At 33.8% G+C, this 21,614-nt stretch overlaps 1 protein-coding gene and 1 long non-coding RNA gene across 2 annotated transcripts; both read left to right on the forward strand.

Annotated features, from left to right (window-relative positions):
• The first annotated feature begins 10,902 nt into the window (after positions 1-10,902).
• On the forward strand, positions 10,903-11,563 carry LOC113344669. Its single transcript, XR_003357894.1, has 3 exons — positions 10,903-11,040; positions 11,179-11,287; positions 11,371-11,563. It is a non-coding gene; the product is annotated as an uncharacterized LOC113344669 (long non-coding RNA).
• A 66-nt stretch (positions 11,564-11,629) lies between these two features.
• Positions 11,630-17,911, forward strand: LOC113344603 (G-type lectin S-receptor-like serine/threonine-protein kinase At2g19130). The gene is made up of 4 exons (XM_026588543.1): positions 11,630-11,704; positions 11,972-12,039; positions 15,118-16,064; positions 17,853-17,911. Exons 1-4 carry the CDS (start codon positions 11,630-11,632, stop codon positions 17,909-17,911), a joined length of 1,149 nt encoding a protein of 382 aa, XP_026444328.1.
• The last annotated feature ends 3,703 nt before the right edge of the window (positions 17,912-21,614 follow it).

Raw genomic sequence — 21,614 nt, forward strand, 5'->3', positions numbered from 1 at the left:
ATATAAGGTCATCAAATTTAATTAATACATCCTCCTTTTAGAAAAATTGATACTTTTACTTTTTATAATTTGATTTACTTTTAGACAAAAATGAAAAAGTGAAAGTATCATTTTTTTTTCTAAAACGGAGGTAGTATTTATTAATCACTCTATTATCCGTTATTGTTTTCCTTCTGGAGCTTTTATCATACATTTATAACGATGAGATGCAAAAACTAGTCGGCCTATTTCTTTTTATGCATACCAACGAGATGAGAGCTAATTGGCCTGTCTTTTTTCCATAACATGTTCAACTAGCTAGTTGAATTCTGCACCAAACTCATTGGCGGCTTCTACACGATAAGATTTTTACCCCCTATTTCAAGCCGACAACGACATTTTCCCTTATATATGTCTGGCTTTGGCCTGTTAATCACATGTTAATAGTACAAAGATGAAGACTCTAGGTCTTTCACGCTGGATTATGTGCATCGTTAAGTTATATGTTTAACTGTCAAGTTTTGTTTATGTTTAATGCTCAAACAAGAAATCAGGAGGTAGTTGGATCTGATAGTCCAAGCAAACATCTCATGGAAAGCACTTTCGTTATCCCAGCACATCATGAACAAGTATGCAGATACAATGAATGGAACGATGATATGAACCAAAAACTTCAGTTATTATTCAAATAAGGAAGGGACCTCAATGTGGCTAATCTGTTTGAGTAATTTCAGTGGTTATCAATGGAAAAATTTGAACTGAAAGAGAAACCAATTGCTCATTTAAAAAAAAAAAAATCCAAGTGGTCGACTGTCATCTGATGGTATTCTTGTATCTAATTTAGAGACCTGCATGTTGCCATTGCATGTTTCACATTTCAGGTTGGTGGTTGTATATTTCAGGTTGATGGCTGTTTAGTTCTCTAAAAGCACCTTTGCTTGGGCCTGCCGTAATTAAAATGCATGAACTCCAAGCGTAAAGGATGGGTAATGGAGAAATAAACGAAAACAACTCTACGCTGAAAATGAATCTTTAAATGAGAGAAAAGCAAGAACGTTTTTTGTTTGTCATTGGTTGTGTGTTTTGAGTGGTGTGTCCAACCTGCAAACAACACAACTATGTGAAATTACCAGTATCAAAACTAATAGTATTGTTGTAGGTACGAACACGGTTGACAATATACATGCGGGATTGTTATCAGTAATGTATATCATTTTTGTCTGGTGATATCTCCCAATTGTTATCAGCAATAGGTTTACAAGAGCCGAACTCTTTTGTAATATCTCGACAAGGATTCATTGTTGTTGAAAGCACCGAACAAATACCCTAAACCGAGAAAGCGAAAAACGTGTTAAAGATATAAAGTTTTACTTTTCTAAATGAAAAGGTTTTCTAAATAAAATATTAAAATCTATAGGGGTTGTTTCAAACTTACTAAAATAATTAGAGGGCGTATTGAAAAATATATAAACTAAGAGTGGTCTATTAATCATCAACGCCTGTAAACAAATGAAAATTGATATCCAACCGCTGTCCCGCGCTAACTTATAAGCACTGCCGCGCGAGACCGCATTTCCTTTGATTCTAAACTCATAGCGAAAATACACCGTTCCTAACATATAACCCGGCTTCTAATCTCTGTTTCCATACCCATTTTCGAATTATCCATCCCCTTTCTCTTCATAGCTCTATCATTCACAGTTCTGTCAACAACAACTCCATCTATTTCCATCACCGTCAACCTAATCATCATCATACTGTCATGAACTCCATTAGCATACACCAATCAATCACTCTTAAAAACTGGCACAACCAACATCATCAATCGCCTGTGTTTGCAAACCGGATTCTAGAGAATGTGGGAAACGTTGGGTAATTGGGTGAACTGAAGATCTCACAAACATGATTCGATTTAGCAACAACGATTTATCGAGCTTGCCCAATTACGATAGTTTAGTTATGCCTTTACTTAAAACAAGTTTAATTTGTGTTCGACTGGTTAGAAAAAAATAGTGTGGATCTGCATCTTCACCATTAATGGAAGCACAACCTTTCCCTGTAATTCAAATGATTAGCCAAATTTTATTAGTGATTTTGTTTAATTTAATTAACCTAATCATTGGGACAAGGGGTTTTAAAATTACTATTTGATGATCCAATTTTTTATCATTTCGTGTGACCTTAATACCAAAATCTTTGAGCCCTATAATAGGTTCCAACATAATGAACTTCTATTTATAACATTCCCACTCGTTGACCGAAGTATCTAATTAAACCTCTGAAGCACGTATACTGCAAAACCGATGACGTATTCGTATCGGACGCCGTATTAGGGTTAGGTACTTGAGGATATTTGGGGATACATATTGGATACTCCATTTAAGTTATCTCTTTTATTAATTACGAAAAGGGTAGGAGATATCTTGCGATACTTTTATGTACTCTAAGTGGTGATACTTCCCAAAAATATAATTGGAGCATATATAATTTTATCCATTCATTGAAGAGAAACGCGATTGTACCCCGACGTGTTGAGGATTTAGTATTATTCAATGGAAATAAATTTGATCCACTAGAAGGTGTTGGAGAACCTGAAGTTGCAAATCTTTCACTTGACGAGCCAGAGATAGAAGCGATGCTCCTTGATGAAGACAATATTGATGAGTGATGGATGAGCAAGATGTTAGATAGCTTTTATCTGTTTTATTTTAATATTCCGATAGTTTTTAAGATCCTTTTTATTTTTGTTGTTCTTTTTATTAAAATGAATTATTATAAAATAAAATAATTTTAATAAATACACGTATCCCCTACGTATTCCATATCCCTATTTTTTGAAAATCGAAGAATCCTCATATCAGTTATCTGGTATGCGTATCCTCGTATCAGTATCTGTGCTTCATAGGTTAAAACCTTGTCAAGAAAACCGAACAGACAACTTTGACAATCAGACATGCATATTTTAGCTCATTAAAATCTTGACAAAAAAAACCCAACGGAAAAAACCTTAGCGCTTCATTAAAACCTTGACGAAAAAAACCCAATAAAAAGAACCTTAACAAATAAAAAAGTACACTTCGATGAATCCAGTAAATGCACCTTAAATTTGATGATGGCCTTTCTCCCTCAAGCACTTCAACTGAATATTGGCTTGCAAATATTTGATTAGAGACCCCTTAATTTTAATAATTTAATTTCTTTGAATGCATAAGATTATAATCCTTTTGTGAAGAACTCTGTTAGTTGATAAAACTTTCTCTAAAGCTAAACAAGCGGTATTATCTTTGAATAAAACTCTTGCTGAGTCTATGTTCTTCGGTTGCTAGCTTTTTATGATTTGAATTAATTGATGTAGTTTATTCAATAAGGTGCCAAAATATTGACATTTCACTCTAAACGGACCAAACTATATTTGTGGTCGTTTTTTATGCTGGTCGAAATGACATTGAAATTCCTAAGGGCCTGTTCTATTGGTTTGGTCTAACAAAATAACATAGTAAGTGGAGAGAACCCGCCAAAACAAACAAGCTAGTCTCCTTGAAATTTCAAGAGCATGCTGCCGCGCATTGGAGCCAAGTTAGCTAACCGTACTCATTTTCACTGAAAAATGTTTTTGCCGGTCATGTACATTCATCACTATGATTTTGAAATCCAACCACACTTGTAATTTACCAAATAAAAGATCAATGCACAACCACAAAACTATTATCGCTGACTTACAATTTTATTGAGTCTGATTATCGTTACTGTAAAGAATGGATCGAAGAATCAACTCATGGCATTATCTACCTGATGGGTCATGTGGTTACGGAGAATGGGCTGGTTGGTTGCCTTGCTTGGCGGGTATGCCACTATGTGTGTCTACTTGTTGGAGAATGGGTTGGTTTCCTGCCTTTGCGGGTATATCACCATTGTGTCTACTGTATACAACCATCTGTGTCTATTTGTTTGTCTCACATTAGAACATCATTGCGCACTGCAAAACCACCCAAAAAAAAGAAAGAAAAAACCTAGATTTTAGTGAGCCAGTGGGAGAAAAATGCACTAGTGATTAGTGTCGTTCGTTCATTTACCGGTTCCTGTTGGTGTCCGTTATTCTTATTAGCAGACTATTTTGAATTTGGGCCGAAGGTTTAGCTGCATCGTAGAGAATATCATTTTGAGTCCAATTACTATTACCAAGTTGTCTCCACATATTACTTTTTCACATGAAGTCGATATGAAATTTTACTCCCAACATCTTTTTGATTTAATTAAGTCGAAAAAGTTACATAGAAGAATTGTTTGTGAGAGAATTTGATGGTTAGTCCTAGGTCCATATAGTTGTTTATAGTAGGGTCCAGCCGGAAGTTATAGTTATCTGGAGGTCCAAAGTTAATTAAAAGATGGAAATTATTTACCTATCCTTAACATTAAGTGTGTGAAGAAATCAGTCTCGTTCCATGATTTCATTTTTCTACTTTCTCTTCCCCACAAACACCACCTCCACAACCAGAAACCAAAAAGTTAATTTCTCATGAAATCCTTGCGATTCAATCAGAGATTCACAGACCAAAAATCTAGATTCCGATTTAAGAGAAGCCAAAACCAAATCATAAAAACCAAAACCTAGATTATGATGAATCAAATTTTTCTAGACGAAGAATAAAAATCGAGAAAAACAATCAAAACAAGAAGAATTTGTATAAAGATTCAATAAGTAATAGAGGAAGATGGTAGTGCTTCCATATCAAAAAAAGATGATTATGAAGAATCACCAACACCAAAAACCAAATCAGCGAGAAAAAAATAAAAATAAAAGAGAACTGAAATCAAAACAAAGGTATTATATTATGTTTTATCTCTAATTTTTGTTTCCAAGACAAAGATCCACCGGTACATATCTCCCATACTGGTGAAAAACGTAGTTTATTCTTGACAAAATCATGAAAAAGTAATATGTTGCTCGTTTTTTTGTTCCCGAGACAATGATCCACCAGTACATATCTCTCATACCGGTGTAAAACATAGTTTATGCTTGAAAAACTTTAGAAAGTAACATGCTACTTGTTATTTTTGTTTCCGAGAACACTAATCCACCAGTACATATCTGCGTTACTAGTGAAAAACAATTTTTTTTGGAAAAATTGTAATGTTGCTTGTTATTTTCTGTTATGTGACAATGATCCACCAGTACATATCTTTGATACTCAATTTTTAATCTTTCATTTATGACTATCTTTATTTTAGACACCGTGAATTTGTGGTACATAACTCCCATACTGATGAATTAAGTCGTTTTATGCTTCATTTATGACTCTCTTTGTATTAGGACTACGAATTTGCAGTACATTATACCCGTACTGATTAAATAAGTAATTTTATGCTTTTGTGTATGATTGTATGTGTGTTAAACACTATGAATTTGCTTTTGACAGTCTAATTTAGTAGTACATATATGTTGTACTAAAAAAAACTGGTTTATTTTGACTAACATGATCTATCGGTGCATATACGATAATTTCTTTTGATTTTGATAGTGTGAATTAGCAATACATATCTGTCATACTATAAAAACCTAGTTCAATTTGACTAATATGATCCGTTGGAATATATATAACAATCTCTTTTTCTTTTGACAGTTTAAATCACCAGTATTATCTATTGTATTGCGATAAACCTTGTTCATTTTTTTATACACTATGAACTTTGAGTACATAAATCATATATTGAACCAAAACTATGAGGTAGATTGTGTTAAGTTTTATACACTATGAACTTCCAGTACATAAATAAAATACTGAAACAAAACAATGATTGTGTTTAATTTTATATCCTATGAACTTCCAGTACATAAATGGTATACTGAAAAAAATGTATGATGTAGATTGTGTTTATTTTATGTATACCATGAACTCCCAATACATAAACGATATACTGAATAAAACTAGGTTTCATTTTGCAGGTAAGGTTGTGAAGAAATCCAAAAAGAAGTTATTTAGATCTGGTCTGACTGCATTACATACCCTTGTACATAAAATTAGAACGAGTAACTATACTTTGAGTGACGCCCAGTCGCAGAATATTAGTGAACCCTCTTATGAAAATCTATTCTTAATGATGTGGTATACTAACTATGTGTGCATGTGGTCGTTTCTCATGATTAAAGTCTGCATCTGCCTGGAAGATGTTGGATTGAAAGCAGTCTATTCTTTGATAAGGGGACATATAAAGTGCATTTGAAAAAAAAATGGTTTAGTTTTGTTATTTTCGTTGATTCGTCGCTTATTTTATAAAAAAGATTTTTGGGTATCTAACTTAAGTGAAAGAATATGATAATGAAGTCACTCAATTCCCAATTAGCCCACTAATGATTGTGTTGTAATATTGGATGGTTATTAGAATTCGAGTGCAGTTGTTCCACAATGTGGTACTTGAGTAAAATGTTGTAATGCTTTGAATTTTCTTTGTACATATCTATAAAGTTCCAATATATGTAGGAATGTTCAGTGCATTTATATTGTTACTGCTCAGGAAGCTACATCGCTTATAATAGTGAAATATTTTAGTACGTAACTGATGTACTGTTTTGATTTCAGTTCACAATGTTCGAGAACTATAAATTGAATCTCTTGTTCTCCCCCTCGACAAAGTCTTAATCATTCACCAAGTTGTTTGCATAAAATGTATCAAAATGCACCCAATTTTTCACTGCCAAAAATAAATAAACGTAGAAGACAACATCCATATGCATATATGGAATTTATATGAATTTACAAGAGTTTTTTTGTAACCATTAACTTCCTTTTTTCTCTTCCTACTATTTTTTTTTTGCATGTCTTGGTAAATACAATATTGGTATTCTGAAAATTCAAATTGCAAATAGGAAAAACCACTGAATTTATACAAAATTTGCATAGTTGTTGTATCGTAGAACTGAGATGAGAACTTTCCCAAGCTTTGCAGCACCCTCAGAAAATAATTGAGGCTAAATCAATAAAGGGATTGCAAGTAGCATGAATCTAGATTCTGAAATCAATGAATAAAATCAATAAACAATCGATATATATGCACTTCAAAAAATGAGTACATAAAGAACACACTCTTAAAGAACTGGATGTACATAACATGCGCACTCCTAAAAAAGTAAAAAGATATTAATAGTGAAGCTCCAAACAGTTTCTTTTATAAAAATAGACTCCGAAAACATATTCCTTAATGCAAGAGCACATAAAAATGAGAACATAAAGAACACACTCTGTGAATCTGAGAGTACATAAAAAGCGCACTCCCAAAAAAAATTAAAAATATTAACATCAAAGCTCCAAACCCCCTTTATACTACAGTACATTAGATTATCATCAGATCTTCTCCTACTAAAGTATCATTAAGCATATTCGTTTAAAAACCATACTAGTTATATAAATTCATTCACAATCAATCCCCTTAAATGTAAGATATTACCAAGAGGGCATCTATATCTAGGTAGCAACCTCTAGCAAGTAATTAGGCGCATATAAGATTCTTGTTTTATGGGCACTACTGTCAACTAATCATTTCAATGACCTCTAACACACTGGATTAGACCATTTCTGACAATAATGAAATTAGCGATAGTGAACCTGTATATGAAGGCTTCGCCAAGTACAAATTCAACACATATTAAGCTACTACTGCACTGTCATAGATCCATGTAGAAGACATCTATGCAGGAAATATCTTCGCATGCCTGCAAAGAAAGAAGAGAATACAAAATGAGAACAATGTATAAAGAATGTACTTCAAATTATGGGTACATAAATAACGTACTCTAAGATACTGACAGTACATAAAAGGCAAACTCCCAAATATTTAAAAGATATCACAAATCAAATATGGAGATAGAAAGCACATATATCAGTATTACACATACATACTCATGAATCAAACCCAAAAACATTGGCAAGAACTCTGAATAAAAGAAAATCAGAACACCGTATTTCAGTATTACACATACATACTTATGGATCAAACCCAAAAACAGTGACAAAATTCCGAATATAACCGAATCAAAGCACATACTTCAATATTACACATATGTACTCATGGATCGAACCCAAAAACAATAGAAAAACTCTGAATATAACCGAATCAAAGCATATATTTCAGTATTACACATACTACTCATAGATTGAACCAAAAAAAAGTGGCAAAACATTGAATATAACCGAATCATAAGAATTTTATATAAGTACGTCGTATACGTGCTGTCAATTCATACACAAAAACAAATTGTATCAAACCTAAAAAAATAATAGCATCATGAAAATAGATTTGATCTTCATAATATAATCGAAAAACAAATCAAATGAAAAAAAAATGAACAAAAATATCAAAGAAGGTGATTAGAAAACATAGCCGGAAACACAAACAAATCTTCTCGTCGTAAATCATAACGATGCATCATCATTATCTTCTTCTTCTTCTTAATAAATTGGGTTTCTGTCGGTACGGGAAATACATATTGTTGCTTCATATACAAAAAAAAACTGAAACACATCTAGAACCAACAAAATGGAAGTGATATAAGTAAATCTAATAATAAAATGAACAAAAAATATGATTATTCATCTAGATCTAGTAAAATAATCAACAAATCAAATACGGAGATAGAAAGCGTAATCAAACACAACAACGATTCGATCGTGAAACCCTAAAATAAACATTGATTTGATAGAATTGAGAAAGATTGAAGAATTTTTTTGAATTTGTTCAGAATCCATTCGCAGCAGCAGTGAGAAGAAAGAAAAGAAGAAAACGAATATGAACGGTTATTGTTCTTCTCATGCTTATAATCCCTGTTAAATAGGGAAGTTTATTTGTGGTATTTTTAAATTTCGGATACCTGATCCCGCACGTGTACAGAACCTGGGCTTAAAAAATTTGGTCAATTTTTATGTTTTCTTTTAATTATGGACATCTGGTTACTGGGCATTAGTGGGTGGACCTGCCACTAACTAGTATCACTAACTAGTACCTACAGGTAATTCCTACTTGTTTGTGTGTGTGCCAGTGGTAGTGCTAGTGCCGGTCCATTATTTTCAGTTTGTTTGTAAGCCGAATCCTCATTATCCTGGGTTCGGAGATGGGCACGCCTAATGGGCTTGATCAGGTCATGTCTTCCTAGGGTTTAGTTAGATGACCACTGACCACTTATATAAACGTGGAGATCTCTCTCTATCGTCATTCTCAATAACCTACATTGCCGTCCTCTCCACCTCTCTTTTCTCTGTAGGTCTACGACTACTCGTAATTACGTTTGAAGTTTCCTATCGCGAAATGATGCTAATGGAGATATTGGTTTATTATAAGAATCCTACTCATAATTAAATCATTTTCGATATAATGACTTTTCCTCTAAGAGCATCTCCAATGTTAGGGGTGAAGGTCTTAAAAAGACAAGACACCTAGGATTTAGCACTTTTCTAACCAAGAATTTATCTCCAATGCCAAGGTCAAGGTAAGGTAAAAGCATGACATGGATGCCATCTCATAAGAAAGGGTAAAGGAGAAAGTCATATCTTTACCTTCTCCATGACCCAAGGTCTTTTGACACATAATCAATTCTTTATTCCAAAATTAATTTGTCTCTAAGTTGTAGGGTAGTAATATCTTGGCATTGGAGATGAAATTTGAGGTAGAAAGTATAACTTTCATTTTTTTTAGCCACATAGTAATGACCCATAACAAAAAGGTATTAATAGGACCTCCACCTAGGATTACCTTCATCCCTAGTATTGGAGATGCTCTAAATACTATTTTCTCCCTCCTAACAATAAATCACATGGATTTCGGCTGGGCTTCATATTCTGTTTTCTTAATCATCCGTTTCTGGGAGGAGCTCGAAGTTTGATCAACTTGAAAGGCAATCAGATATCTTTTCATGGTATATCTGGTAGTGTTCCAAGGACGGTGGCATAAGAATTAGTTTATACATAAGAATCAGTTTATGTAATTCGGACAGTGGCACAAGGACGGTGGTAAAATGCGACGGAACTACATTTTATTGTCATACAGTAGCATAAGAATCAGTTTATGTATTTAGGAATCAATTAAGTTGATTCGATTGTTTGCATCTGGAATTTGAATGACTTTCATGTTGATTATATGTAACAATTTTTCATTAATCAACACAATTTTATGAAAAATGAAACTGCGTGATCCATAATATTTCTGTATTTATGTAAAATAATTCTCCATATAAAAAGAGAGTTTGTTCGAGCGTTGTGGTTTACCGGAGATTATGGTTCCTACACCTTACACCCAAGTTAATCTATCAAATTAATTTAAGACATCATAAAGAAACTCTAAATCATTTCATTAAAAGATAGATCAAATACAAAGTTGATGTATGAAAACCCTAACTTGGACAATAATACAATTTTTTCTCTCCTAAAATTCTTATCTAAACTTTCAAAAACATCTCTCTCTTTCAAAGGCTTCTTGTCCCTTTTACAGGGGTTACATAGTAGAAGATAGCTAATAAAATTCTTATTTTCGGATCTGGGAGGATGCTATTATCGTCTTGCTTTATATATGTCGCGCTTGACCTTTTAAATACCGCGCTGGTCTTCACACTTTCGGTCTGACTTGGTGACGTCATCTCATTCATCATCATAAATATAAAGAGCGCGTGACATTCGCCTGCTATCAAATGTATTCTTTCTCCTTACTATCGAGTGTGCGCCCACATTTTGGCTCTTCTATTATCCTTCTTTTTGAAGGAAAGGACGATCAGAGAAGCCTTATTTTCGCATCTACTCGTTTCTTTGTATGCCTTTAATCAACCGACATTTTTCCGGAATCCCTATGTAACTGTCTACACGTGTTGACCTTTCACTTTTGACTAACACGTTCCCCTATCTGACCGGTTACCTCTCTCTTTGCAGTTTTTCCTACTAATAACTGTGGTGGAGAGAGAAATTCTTTCTTATATCTCTCCCTCTTTTCGGTCGATTTTCTTCGTCTTCTCAAAAAATTTATCATCTTCTTAGAATCTTCTTTTGTACCAATCTTTTCTTGATCCATGGATTCACCCAGCGGGTTAGTTGATTCTTCCATAATAGTTATTATTTTTCTAAAAAATTTTAATCTTCAATTTTTTCCACAACCGTTATTGTTTTGCTGTTATTCTTCTGCTACTGTTTTGTTCTTTATATTCCCATTCTATTTTTGTTTCAGTAAGGATCCTCAATCTGGAAAATTAGTTATCAAGGTGACGAAGCCTAATTCTTTTGCTAGTTCAGGAGGCAACGATTCTCTCAAAGGGAAGCCTTCGCAAGAAAAGAGAGTAAGTACCTTATACTTAATTTTTTTGCCTTTGGGAAAAAATAATATTGTTACTTCCGTTTCTTATGTGTCTTGTTTGTGAAGGATTCTGAAGACGAAGTTAACCGAGGAAAGAAGAGAATTAAAAAGTCTCATCCTTATTTTTAACTTAAATTACATGTTTAATTTTGTTAATTTTGATATCGAAATGCAATTTTATTTCTAGGGTTCATAAGAATTAGGGGTTTTTCTGTTTTTTATATTAATTAGGGTTTATAATTGAAATTTAAGATTTTGATTGAGTGAAATTGAATGATATAAATTGTAATTACAATGAGTGAAAATTGATGCCCATGTACATGATATGAACTCAGTTATTGGTGGTGGTTTGCAATCATGGTTGACGGTTGTGCTGTTGCTTGTTGGTGTTGGAACTCAGGTGATGAATTCAGGGTTTGATTTAATTGAAGAAGATAGAAGAGAAATAGATGATTAGTTCAGATTAGCAGAGATGGGGGTTTGATTTGAATGGGATTATGTCAGTGTTACCAGCGAAAAATGAAGGAGGAAATAAAGGTTAAGATTGGGATTTGGAAATAAAGTGGATGAGTTCTTGTAAGGGTAAGGGTTTTGAATGAAAGATGCTGTCGAGATTTGGATGATTGGTGAAGCTTCAAATGGATACGAATTCTGGTGATGTGTGCAGCCGAGATTACCAAGGGGTTCTGATGATGTTGTGGTTGAATTTGAAAAGCAGAGATGGTGGTGTTGCAGGTGATTATAATTGGTTGGTGTTATTGGTTGGAAGATGATGGTCAAAGCTTAAACAAAACCACAAATTAACATTTTTTTAATAATCAAAAACAAATTAACTTAATTAAGTTTTAATTTTAAAATTAATTAAACAAACCGGGCTAACCCGTGAACTCGTAAGCTTTACCCGTTATGCGCGTAGGTTTAAGAAATAACCACCAATGAAGAATATCAACCCGCGGGTTTTGGCCTGTATTAACTTGAACCCGTGTAAGCCGTAACAAGCCAGGTCCGCCCGTTTTCCAGCACTAAGAGCGTCCACAATGGACGACTAGACCCAGATATTTGGTCCAAATACATGACATAAGAGCAACTGCAGTGGTGCGACCAAAACCAAAGACCAAAGACTAAAAAAAAAGATCAAATTTGGGTTTAGTCCGTCGTGTGGGGTAGAAGGAGAAGAGTAAATTTGGTCGCGCGTTGATATAAAGTTCGCCTGGACATCGAGCGTTGGTAAAGTTTACGCCTGGAATCAGGCGTTGATAAAGATAACGCCTGAAATGAGGCGTTTGTAAAGATTACGCCTGAAATCAGGCGTTAATAAAGATTACGCTCGGAGGAATTCAAACAGAAAATAAAAAATAATAATAATAATAATAATAATAATAATGGGGCGGAGGTATAAAGCCCGCCCCATGTGATGGTGGTCTTAATTGTAAGCTTGGGGCGTAATGTATATCAACGCCCACTGAAGGCGTTAAGTTTATCCCCGCCTGGTAGTCAGGCGTAATGTATATCAACGCCCAGTGGGGCGTACATTTAACCTCCACCCGTTCCAGGCGAATTCTTTACGAACGCCCCTACATCAGGCGTTAACTTTACAAACGCTCGATAAATTGCGGACATTATGTCAACGCCCGTTGTGTAGGCGGACATTATATAAACGCCCGACTATATTTGGGTTTGGTCTTGGTCGCAGACCAAATTTGGTCTGGTTTTTAATCTTTGATCAAATTTTGATCGATAGTCCGTCCCACTACGCCTATACACTGGACCTAATATTTGGGTTTGGTCGTCCATTGTGGACGCTCTAATGGAAGAGAGTAAAGATCAAAAAAACAGACTAAACTCAAATTCCAGACTATATTTGGTCCAAGACCAAGACCAAAACCAAATTTGGTCGAACGAAGATTAAAAATTCGTCTGGAATGGGGCGTCGGTATAATAATTTTTTGGAGTGGGGCGTAAGTATAAAGTGAGCCTGACGGTGGGGCGAAGATTATCGTTATGCTTGAATTAAAAAAAAAGTATAAAATGGGAAGTACTTATAAAGTGCGCCTGATGAAAGTATAAAATGGGACACACTTATAAAGTCCGCCTGATGAAAGTATAAAATGGGGTGCACTTATAAAGTTCGCCTGATAAAATTTTAATCGTATACTGTTACGTGGCATCACTGTTGTTGCTCTAACCACCGACCACTACGGTATAACTGTGGATATCTCTCTATCGGCTCTTATTCTTATCAAACAAAACCTAGCCGTCTTTCTCCACCACTCTTCGTTTCTCTCTTTAGATCTCCTACTACTCTGTAATTCAAATTTGAAATTTTAATTTTCCAAAATGATACCAATGGAGATATTGGTTTATTATAAGATCCTACACGCAATTAAATCATTTTCGGTAGAATGATTTTTCCTCTCAAAAGTATTTTCTCACTTCCTTAAATCTTGCAGTTTTAGGTGGGCTTCATCTTCGGTTTTCTTAATCATCCGTTTCTGAGATGAGCTCGAAGATTTTGGTATTTATCATCTACAGATTGATCAGCTTAATGATGCAATCAGATATCTTTCCATGGTATATCCAGTAGTGTTTCATGGACGGTGGTAAAATGAAATGGAATTACATTTTATTGCAATACAGTAATAGGAATCAGTTTATGTATTTAGGAATCAATTAAGTTGAATGGGTTGTTTGCATCTGGAATCTGAATGATTGTCATGTTGATTATATCTAACAATTTTTAATTAATCTACACCATCTTATGAAAAATGAAACTGCATGATCCCGGATATTTTTGTAATTATGTAATAGTAATAGAAATTACACAAAATTGGTTAAAAAGACCAAAATCAACAATTCCTGGGTGAAATGGACAGTTAGATTTTGATATTGTTTAAATGGACAAAAATGTAAAAATAGGCAGGATGTAAACAGTTTCATCGTGCCCATTTTTAAATATATTTTTCTTATTTTTAATTTACACAGGATGTATCCAGTTTTATCCTTGCTATTTTTTAAATTTAAGCTAGGATGAAACTAGTTTCATCCTTACTATTTTTCTTTTTTTGGCCATTTTACCAAAATTATTTTTTACTCGTCCATTTGAACCGTGATTTAAAATATTTGGACAAATGACCCATTTTCCGTAAAAATTAATAAAAAAAAGTTTAATGATTAATTTAAATTATGTATATGTTGGAAACACGTCTTCATATAATCTGCTATGTTAGTCTTTTCTTCCTCTGATTGAATTGGTAGAAAGACTTAATTACAAAAGATGGCGCTTGCATTCTAACCAGTATTAGCTAGTAGGAGCACTAATAAATTGAATTTGTGCTAGAATGATCACCAAGTCGTATCAAAGTTTTGTTAAACTCTAGTGTAAGTTATGCCAAATACCAGCTCAGAACAAATATCTACTTTCGCTGAAATGTCAAGTTCCTGTTGCCAAACAGAGGTCCAGTGCTGCCGTGCGATGGACGCTGTCCGCAATCCAACCTCGTTAATTTGTCACTAAAAGATAAAAAATTGGCCAGTTTCATCGTAGCATCCCTATGATTTTGACATTCAACAAGACTTGTTATTAACGTAGTAAAAGATCAATGTACAACCACAAAAACCTGATCAATGACTTACATTTTATTGAGTCAATGAGGAAAAAAAAAATTAATTCTAAATTTCTAATTTGCTGTATTTCATTTTTAATGGTTCATTCTGGGTTTGCTTGAGTATTGTTTGTGCAAAGATGGATACAATAAAAAACACTTCATGGCTTTTTCTTCTTTCTGTTCTAGTTTTTTGTTGTATCATGTGCAGTAAACTCCATCTTACGTCTGCAGCAGATACAATATCTTTGGGTGATTCTCTTACTGGTGATCAAACTATTATATCAAAGGATGGAAATTTTGAACTTGGTTTCTTCAAGCCAGGTAAGTCTCAGAATCACTACATAGGTATTTGGTACAAAAAAGTGTCACTTCAAACTGTTGTTTGGGTTGCTAACAGAGATGCACCTATTCTTGATCCATCTTCTTCGAAGTTTACGCTTTCAGGAAATGGGAACTTAGTTTTACTTAATAGTTTAATTAGAACTCCTATTTGGTCTACTCATTTAGATTCAAACACTCTAAATACGCCTGAAGCAGTTCTTGGTGATGACGGAAATCTTGTTTTAAGAGATGGGTCTAATCCATCAGTTGTCATTTGGCAGAGTTTTGATTATCCAACTGATACTTTGTTACCTGGTGCCAAACTTGGGTTCAGTAAAATAACAAACCAAATTCAGCAACTTACTTCATGGAGAAATCAAGAAGATCCAGCCACAGGACCTTACAATTGGTTGTTAGGACCGAATAGAACAAGACAGCTCGTTATATACTGGAACAAATCCGAAGAAATCTGGAAATCTGGGGAGTGGAATGAAAAAACAAAAACTTTTAGTTTTCTTCTTGAGATGAGATTAAATTATGAATTCAAGTTTAATGTCATTTCGAATATAAATGAAAGTTACTTTAGTTATTCACTTAATGACAAATCTATGATTGCTAGATTTGTTATGGACAGTTCTGGCCAAATCAAGGAGTTTACATGGTTAGAAAGCAAGCATGAGTGGATTGCGTTGTATGTTCAGCCCAAACGATTGTGTGATGTTTATAGTATTTGTGGACCTTTTGGCAACTGTAACCAGGATACTTGGAAGTGTGAGTGTTTGCCGGGTTTCGTCCCACGATCTCTTACAGATTGGAATCTCCGGGATTCAACTGGTGGGTGTACTAGGAAAACGCTTTTGCAATGTGAAAATAAAGATGGTTTTTTATCTATCACAGCCTCAAAATTGCCTGATATGCCCCGGTTTCCACCAATACTATCGGATATTTATCGGATATCCGACGGCTTAGCCTATCGGAATCGATATCTGATTTTGATATCCTATAGGATATTATCGGATATCGAATATTCAGTAGTGCTTAACATGTCGAATATCGGATTTCTAAATATCCGACGGATATTCTTCCATTGACAGGCGTATCCTTCTTCACTAAAACCCGATTCATGTTCTCCAAACAAAAAATAAGGAAAAAAATAAAATAAAATAAAAAATTAAGCCACGAAAATCCTACTCCCCCACATATATTGATTAACAATTCTTGTTAATGGGTGATGCTCTCGTCTTCTCATACGTACGCTCATGGGATTGGTTTCTGAACCAAGAAGAGATAATATGGAATAATATTAGGGAAGATGAAGATGGAATAATATAATTAACATTCTCTAAATAAAATGCCAATTAGTTCGGTAGGTATTTAATATTCTTAGATAGACTTAAATTCCTTCATTTTATAGGGTTGCATTTAGTTATTTTCAAAATGAACAGTACGAAAGTCTTTTGAAGTAGAATTTCAGTTGTATTTAATTAAAGTGTGGGTTGTATTTCCTGGCGTTTTTAGGAAAGATTCCAAAAAAATTAGGGGAGATATAAAAAGACAAAATAGGTTGAAAATACTTATATATTTTTTCATAATTGGTATTTTAGTTGTTTTTTTTATCTACCGATTGCAAAATCTCATTTCTGGGGCAACTCTATATGAGGTAGTTATATGAACTATTTTAACAACCAATAATAGACTCAATCAAATTAGAAAAATAAAGGATTTTTGCAAAATCTCATTTTGGGGCAACTCTATATTCGGTAATTATATGAACTATCTTGACTACCGATTATGCTAGGATTTCGGTAAAGAAGTCCATTGTATAATCGGAAGTCAGGATACCTTCATTTACTACCGATTATAGGCTCAACCAAAATTCAAAATATAGAGAATTTTTGCAAAATCTCATTTTTGGGGCTACTCTGTTATTCGGGAGTTAAATAACCTAAATTCTCTACTGATTATGGTAGCATTTTTGCCAAAGGTTTACTTTAATCGGGAGTCAAGATAACTTTATTTACTACCGATTATAGGATAATCAAAATTCAAAAGATAGAGAATTTTTGCAAAATCTCATTTTGGGGTACTCTATATTCGGGAGTTAAATAACCTAAATTCACTATCGATTATGGTAGCATCTTAGCCAAAGATCTACTTTAATCGAAAGTCAAGATAACTTTATTTACTACCGATTATAGGATAATCAAAATTCAAAAGATAAAGGATTTTATTTTGGAGATACTTTTTATTCGGAAGTTATATAAACTAAATTGATTCCCGATTGTGGATTAGCTTCGCGATTATAAAGTTATCTACCTATTGTAAAGGGTGTTTGGCTATTCAAAAAACAGGAGATCAGGAATGGCTACATTTTACGTTTGGGTTATCTTTTTTATCTTTTTGTATCACCCCTAATTTTGGAGTCGCCCTTAAAAATGCTAGGTTGTATTTAGTCAATGCATTTTGTATAAACAAATATTTTTAAAATCTAGTGGGACCGTCTTTATATAAACAAATATTTTTATAATATCAAGTGGGACCCTTTTATTAGAAAAATCTTACAAATATATATAAGACTAATTTAACTAACTTTAACTAATTTTTCCTTTTTTATTTCAATAGGTTATCCTCACCAATTGAGACGACGTGCTCAATTTGTATCGGGCATCGTCTTAACTTGAGACGAGACTCGGTTCATATTGAGTCGATCGTTTGAGAACTCAATTTCAGACGTGATGAACAAAATCTTTTATTTAAGAATTTGTTAATCTATTTTAGTGGTTTGCTAGTTCCACTACAAGTGAATGATCACCAAATCCGCCTGTTTGATGTGTCCATTGGAATTGTTCTAAGAAGGTCGGATTTAATGAATTGATTTAATATTTTAAGTTTTAATAATGAGGGTGATTTAATACTTTCTCCCTTTTTGAACGTCATGCTGTCCTATTATCTTTGTGGGTGAAACAAATGCTAGTCCTCAAATCGGCCAGGATCACTTGATATGTGTTTTACTTAAAAGGCGATGGACTGTTAAAACAAGAACGATATTTTGGGGACTACTCAAAAATGATGGGGGACTACTCTTTTATTTTGGGGTGGATATTTGAAGTAAATTTGAGCCACCCTTTAACTTAGTTTTTTTCTAATACCAAACTTGTTCTTGGTGATTAAATTAGTTAGTGTAATGTTAGCTTAATGATTGATTAGTGAGGTTAGATTAATTAGTTGAGTGTTTTTAAAAGAGTAATTTTTGAGAAGAATGGGTTGTTTTTTTTAAGATGCTTGATTTCGAAATGAGGGTTTTGGTTACTTAGTTATACTTCAAATTAAGTTAATGTTGCTTGAATTGACAAAAACTTTCGAAAAAATGAGAAATTTATAAACTGATTTCGACCATGGAAATAATGTTCGGCTACGACAACTGAAAAATAGGTAGCCGAACTCATCTACAAGTGTAGTTCGGCTAATGGTTCCGAAAACAAAGGTAGCCGAACTCAGCTTTAATGGAGTTTTTGTTTTCAGAGAAAAGTTCGGATGGGAAATTTTAAGTTGAGATGTAACCGAACTAAAAATTCGGTTGGGAAATTTTTTCTCGACGTAACCGAACTCAAAATATAGATTTTCAGAAAAACAGTTCGGTTAGTAGAAAAAAATTGCGACATAACCGAACTAAAAATTCGGCTAAGAAAAAACGAAAAAAAGTTGCGACGTAACCGATCTAAAAGCTCGACTGGAATTTTTTTTTGTGAGGTAACCAAACTTTTTTATGAAAGAAAAAACTCCATTAAAGGTGAGTTCGGCTAGTTCGACAAACTGTTTCACATAATTTCTAGCCGAACTTCTCTCTGCAACTTTCATTTTCAACTCATTTTGATGATTACTTCTCATTTCTTCAACCAAAAATGAATGATATGTAGTGGGTTTGTGAAAATATCTTCATTAATGATTTAAATTAAGCTATATACATAGAGGTGGTGGTGATAGTTCGAGGTGGTAGGTGATGGGCGGTGGTGTTGGGCGGAGGTGGTGGGAGGAGGTGGTGGTTATATATATATATAGGTGGTTATTAGGTTGGTTTTAAATTAAATTTGGCTAAGAATAGATTAGTCATTTCCATATTTAAGGACACCCTTAAAATTTAGGGTGGACATTCGTATAACAAAGTAGTCCCCCACTTTTTTGGGTAGTCCCCAAAACATCGTTCTAAAACAACCTGTTCCATATGCTCCAAGGATTTGAGGTTTCCTACATTGGCTATTTTCAACTGTGTTAGGCCATCTTAATCTAGTAGTAATACATGGACAGACCAAGTTAGGGACTAACACGAGCTATTGCCCGTCAAAAAAAATGAAGGATTTTTTTTGGGACCATGGTTTTTCCGGGGGACCATGGTTCTATTTTGGGTATAGACATTGAAAGTAATTCTAGGTCACCCCTTATCTAGATATTTATTTAATACCTAATTTACCCTCCTAATTAATTTTAGGTTATGATTTAGTTAATAATAATTAGTGAGATTAATTAAAAGATGGGTTTATTATTAGATGAGTGAATTTTTATGAGTAGAATTGTTGTGAGATTAGAGTTAGAGAAGATGAACGAGAAAAACATGGAAAATAAAAAATATTTCCAATTCACCCCATTTGAGTACTCAAGTGATGAATCTGATTCTTCATCTCCATCCTCTAATACTATATTTTTTAATCTTCAAAATGATCCCGATTTGGCTTATTTCTTAGATGGTGATTGTATTATTCAAGAAGAAACTCAAGATGAAACTCAAGATCAAAATGATGGATTTTATCAACCACAACTGGAGGATGAGTATTTGGGTGAACATGTATGATGTAAACGTACATAATGTATGTTAAATTGGTAAAACTGTTCCTAAAAATCATAATTTTTCAACTGGATTTGGGACTGTTCGGTTACATTATGTGAAGAAAATGTAACCGAACTCCCCTGAAGGTGTAGTTCGGTTTCCTTGTGAGGATGAACAAGTAACCGAACTCGTCTGAAGATGTAGTTCAGTTACTTTATCCAAACACGCAGGTTACCGAACTCCATATCAATGGAAGTTCTGGCATTCAGCGTTATGTTCGGTTGGTTCGCAACTAGCCGAACTTTATATACAAATTAATTTTATATAAGTGTATGAGGTTCGGTTGGATCGCAAAATGCATGCTTCTGCGATCCAACCGAACTCAGATTAGTCAGTTCGGTTGTTTCTTAAACTTGAACTTAGAGCGTAGCCAACCGAACCTAACAAGCCAAATAAATTCTTTCTATGTTTTTAACCCCAGAGTTCGGTTACGTGGATGTTTTAAAATGTTTGCGATCGAACCGAACTCGTGTTGTTGAGTTCGGTTTTAAGACTAATAAAACCAAAGGGAATAACAGTAAGGTTCGGTTACATAAAAAATATTCTTTCTATGTTTTTAATCCTAGAGTTCGGTTACATAGAGGTTTTATAATGTTTGCGATCGAACTGAACTCATAGGTCAGAGTTCGGTTTTAAGACTAATAAAATCAATGGAAATAACAGTAAGGTTCGGTTACATAAAAAAAAATTTGTCTAATTTTTTTAACCCTATAGTTCGGTTACATAGAAATTTTACAATTTCTATGCGATCGAACCGAACTCGTAGGTCATAGTTCGGTGCATACAGTACTCAAAATAATGGGAATAAAAACAAGGTTGGGTTACATAAAAAAAATTCTTTCTAAATTCTTTTAACCCTACAGTTCGGTTACATAGAAATTTTACCATTTCTTTGCGATCGAACCGAACTTAACCTTTAAAAAATTAGAAGTTCAAGGCTTGAGTTCGGTTACTTGTAAAATTGTGTAGGTAACCGAACTCTAGAGTTTGGTTAGGAAATTGTTTTGCGAACTAACAGAACCTTAGTTTGGTTAGGAAATTGTTTTTGCGACGTAACCGAATTTTTCTCTGAAAGCAAAATCTCCATTAAAACCAGGTTCGGCCCTGCGTTTTCATGAACATTAGCCGAATTATTGTATATGAAAGAAGTTCGTTAGGAAATTAAAAGTTCGGTTAGGAAATATTTTTTTTTGTGAAACAACCGAACTGTTCTTCATTTTCAGCAAGTTCGGCTAGTTCGACAAAGTTTTTCCACAAAATTCCTAACTGAACTTACTACTGTAACTTCCATTTTCAACCTATTTTGATGACTACTACTCAAAATTTTCAATCAAAAACGAATTAGAAATTAGAAGTAATGGGTTTGTGAGAAAGTACTTATGGATGAGTTTGTTTACAAAAAATTGATTAATCGACGATAAAAATTCAATGAAATGACGACGATGAAAATTTAATGATTTTGATTAAATATGATCAGGTTTAGATGATCATAAATTGATGAA

The sequence above is a fragment of the Papaver somniferum genome, unplaced genomic scaffold, assembly GCF_003573695.1.
Source record: "Papaver somniferum cultivar HN1 unplaced genomic scaffold, ASM357369v1 unplaced-scaffold_79, whole genome shotgun sequence".
Taxonomy (NCBI): Eukaryota; Viridiplantae; Streptophyta; class Magnoliopsida; order Ranunculales; family Papaveraceae; genus Papaver; species Papaver somniferum.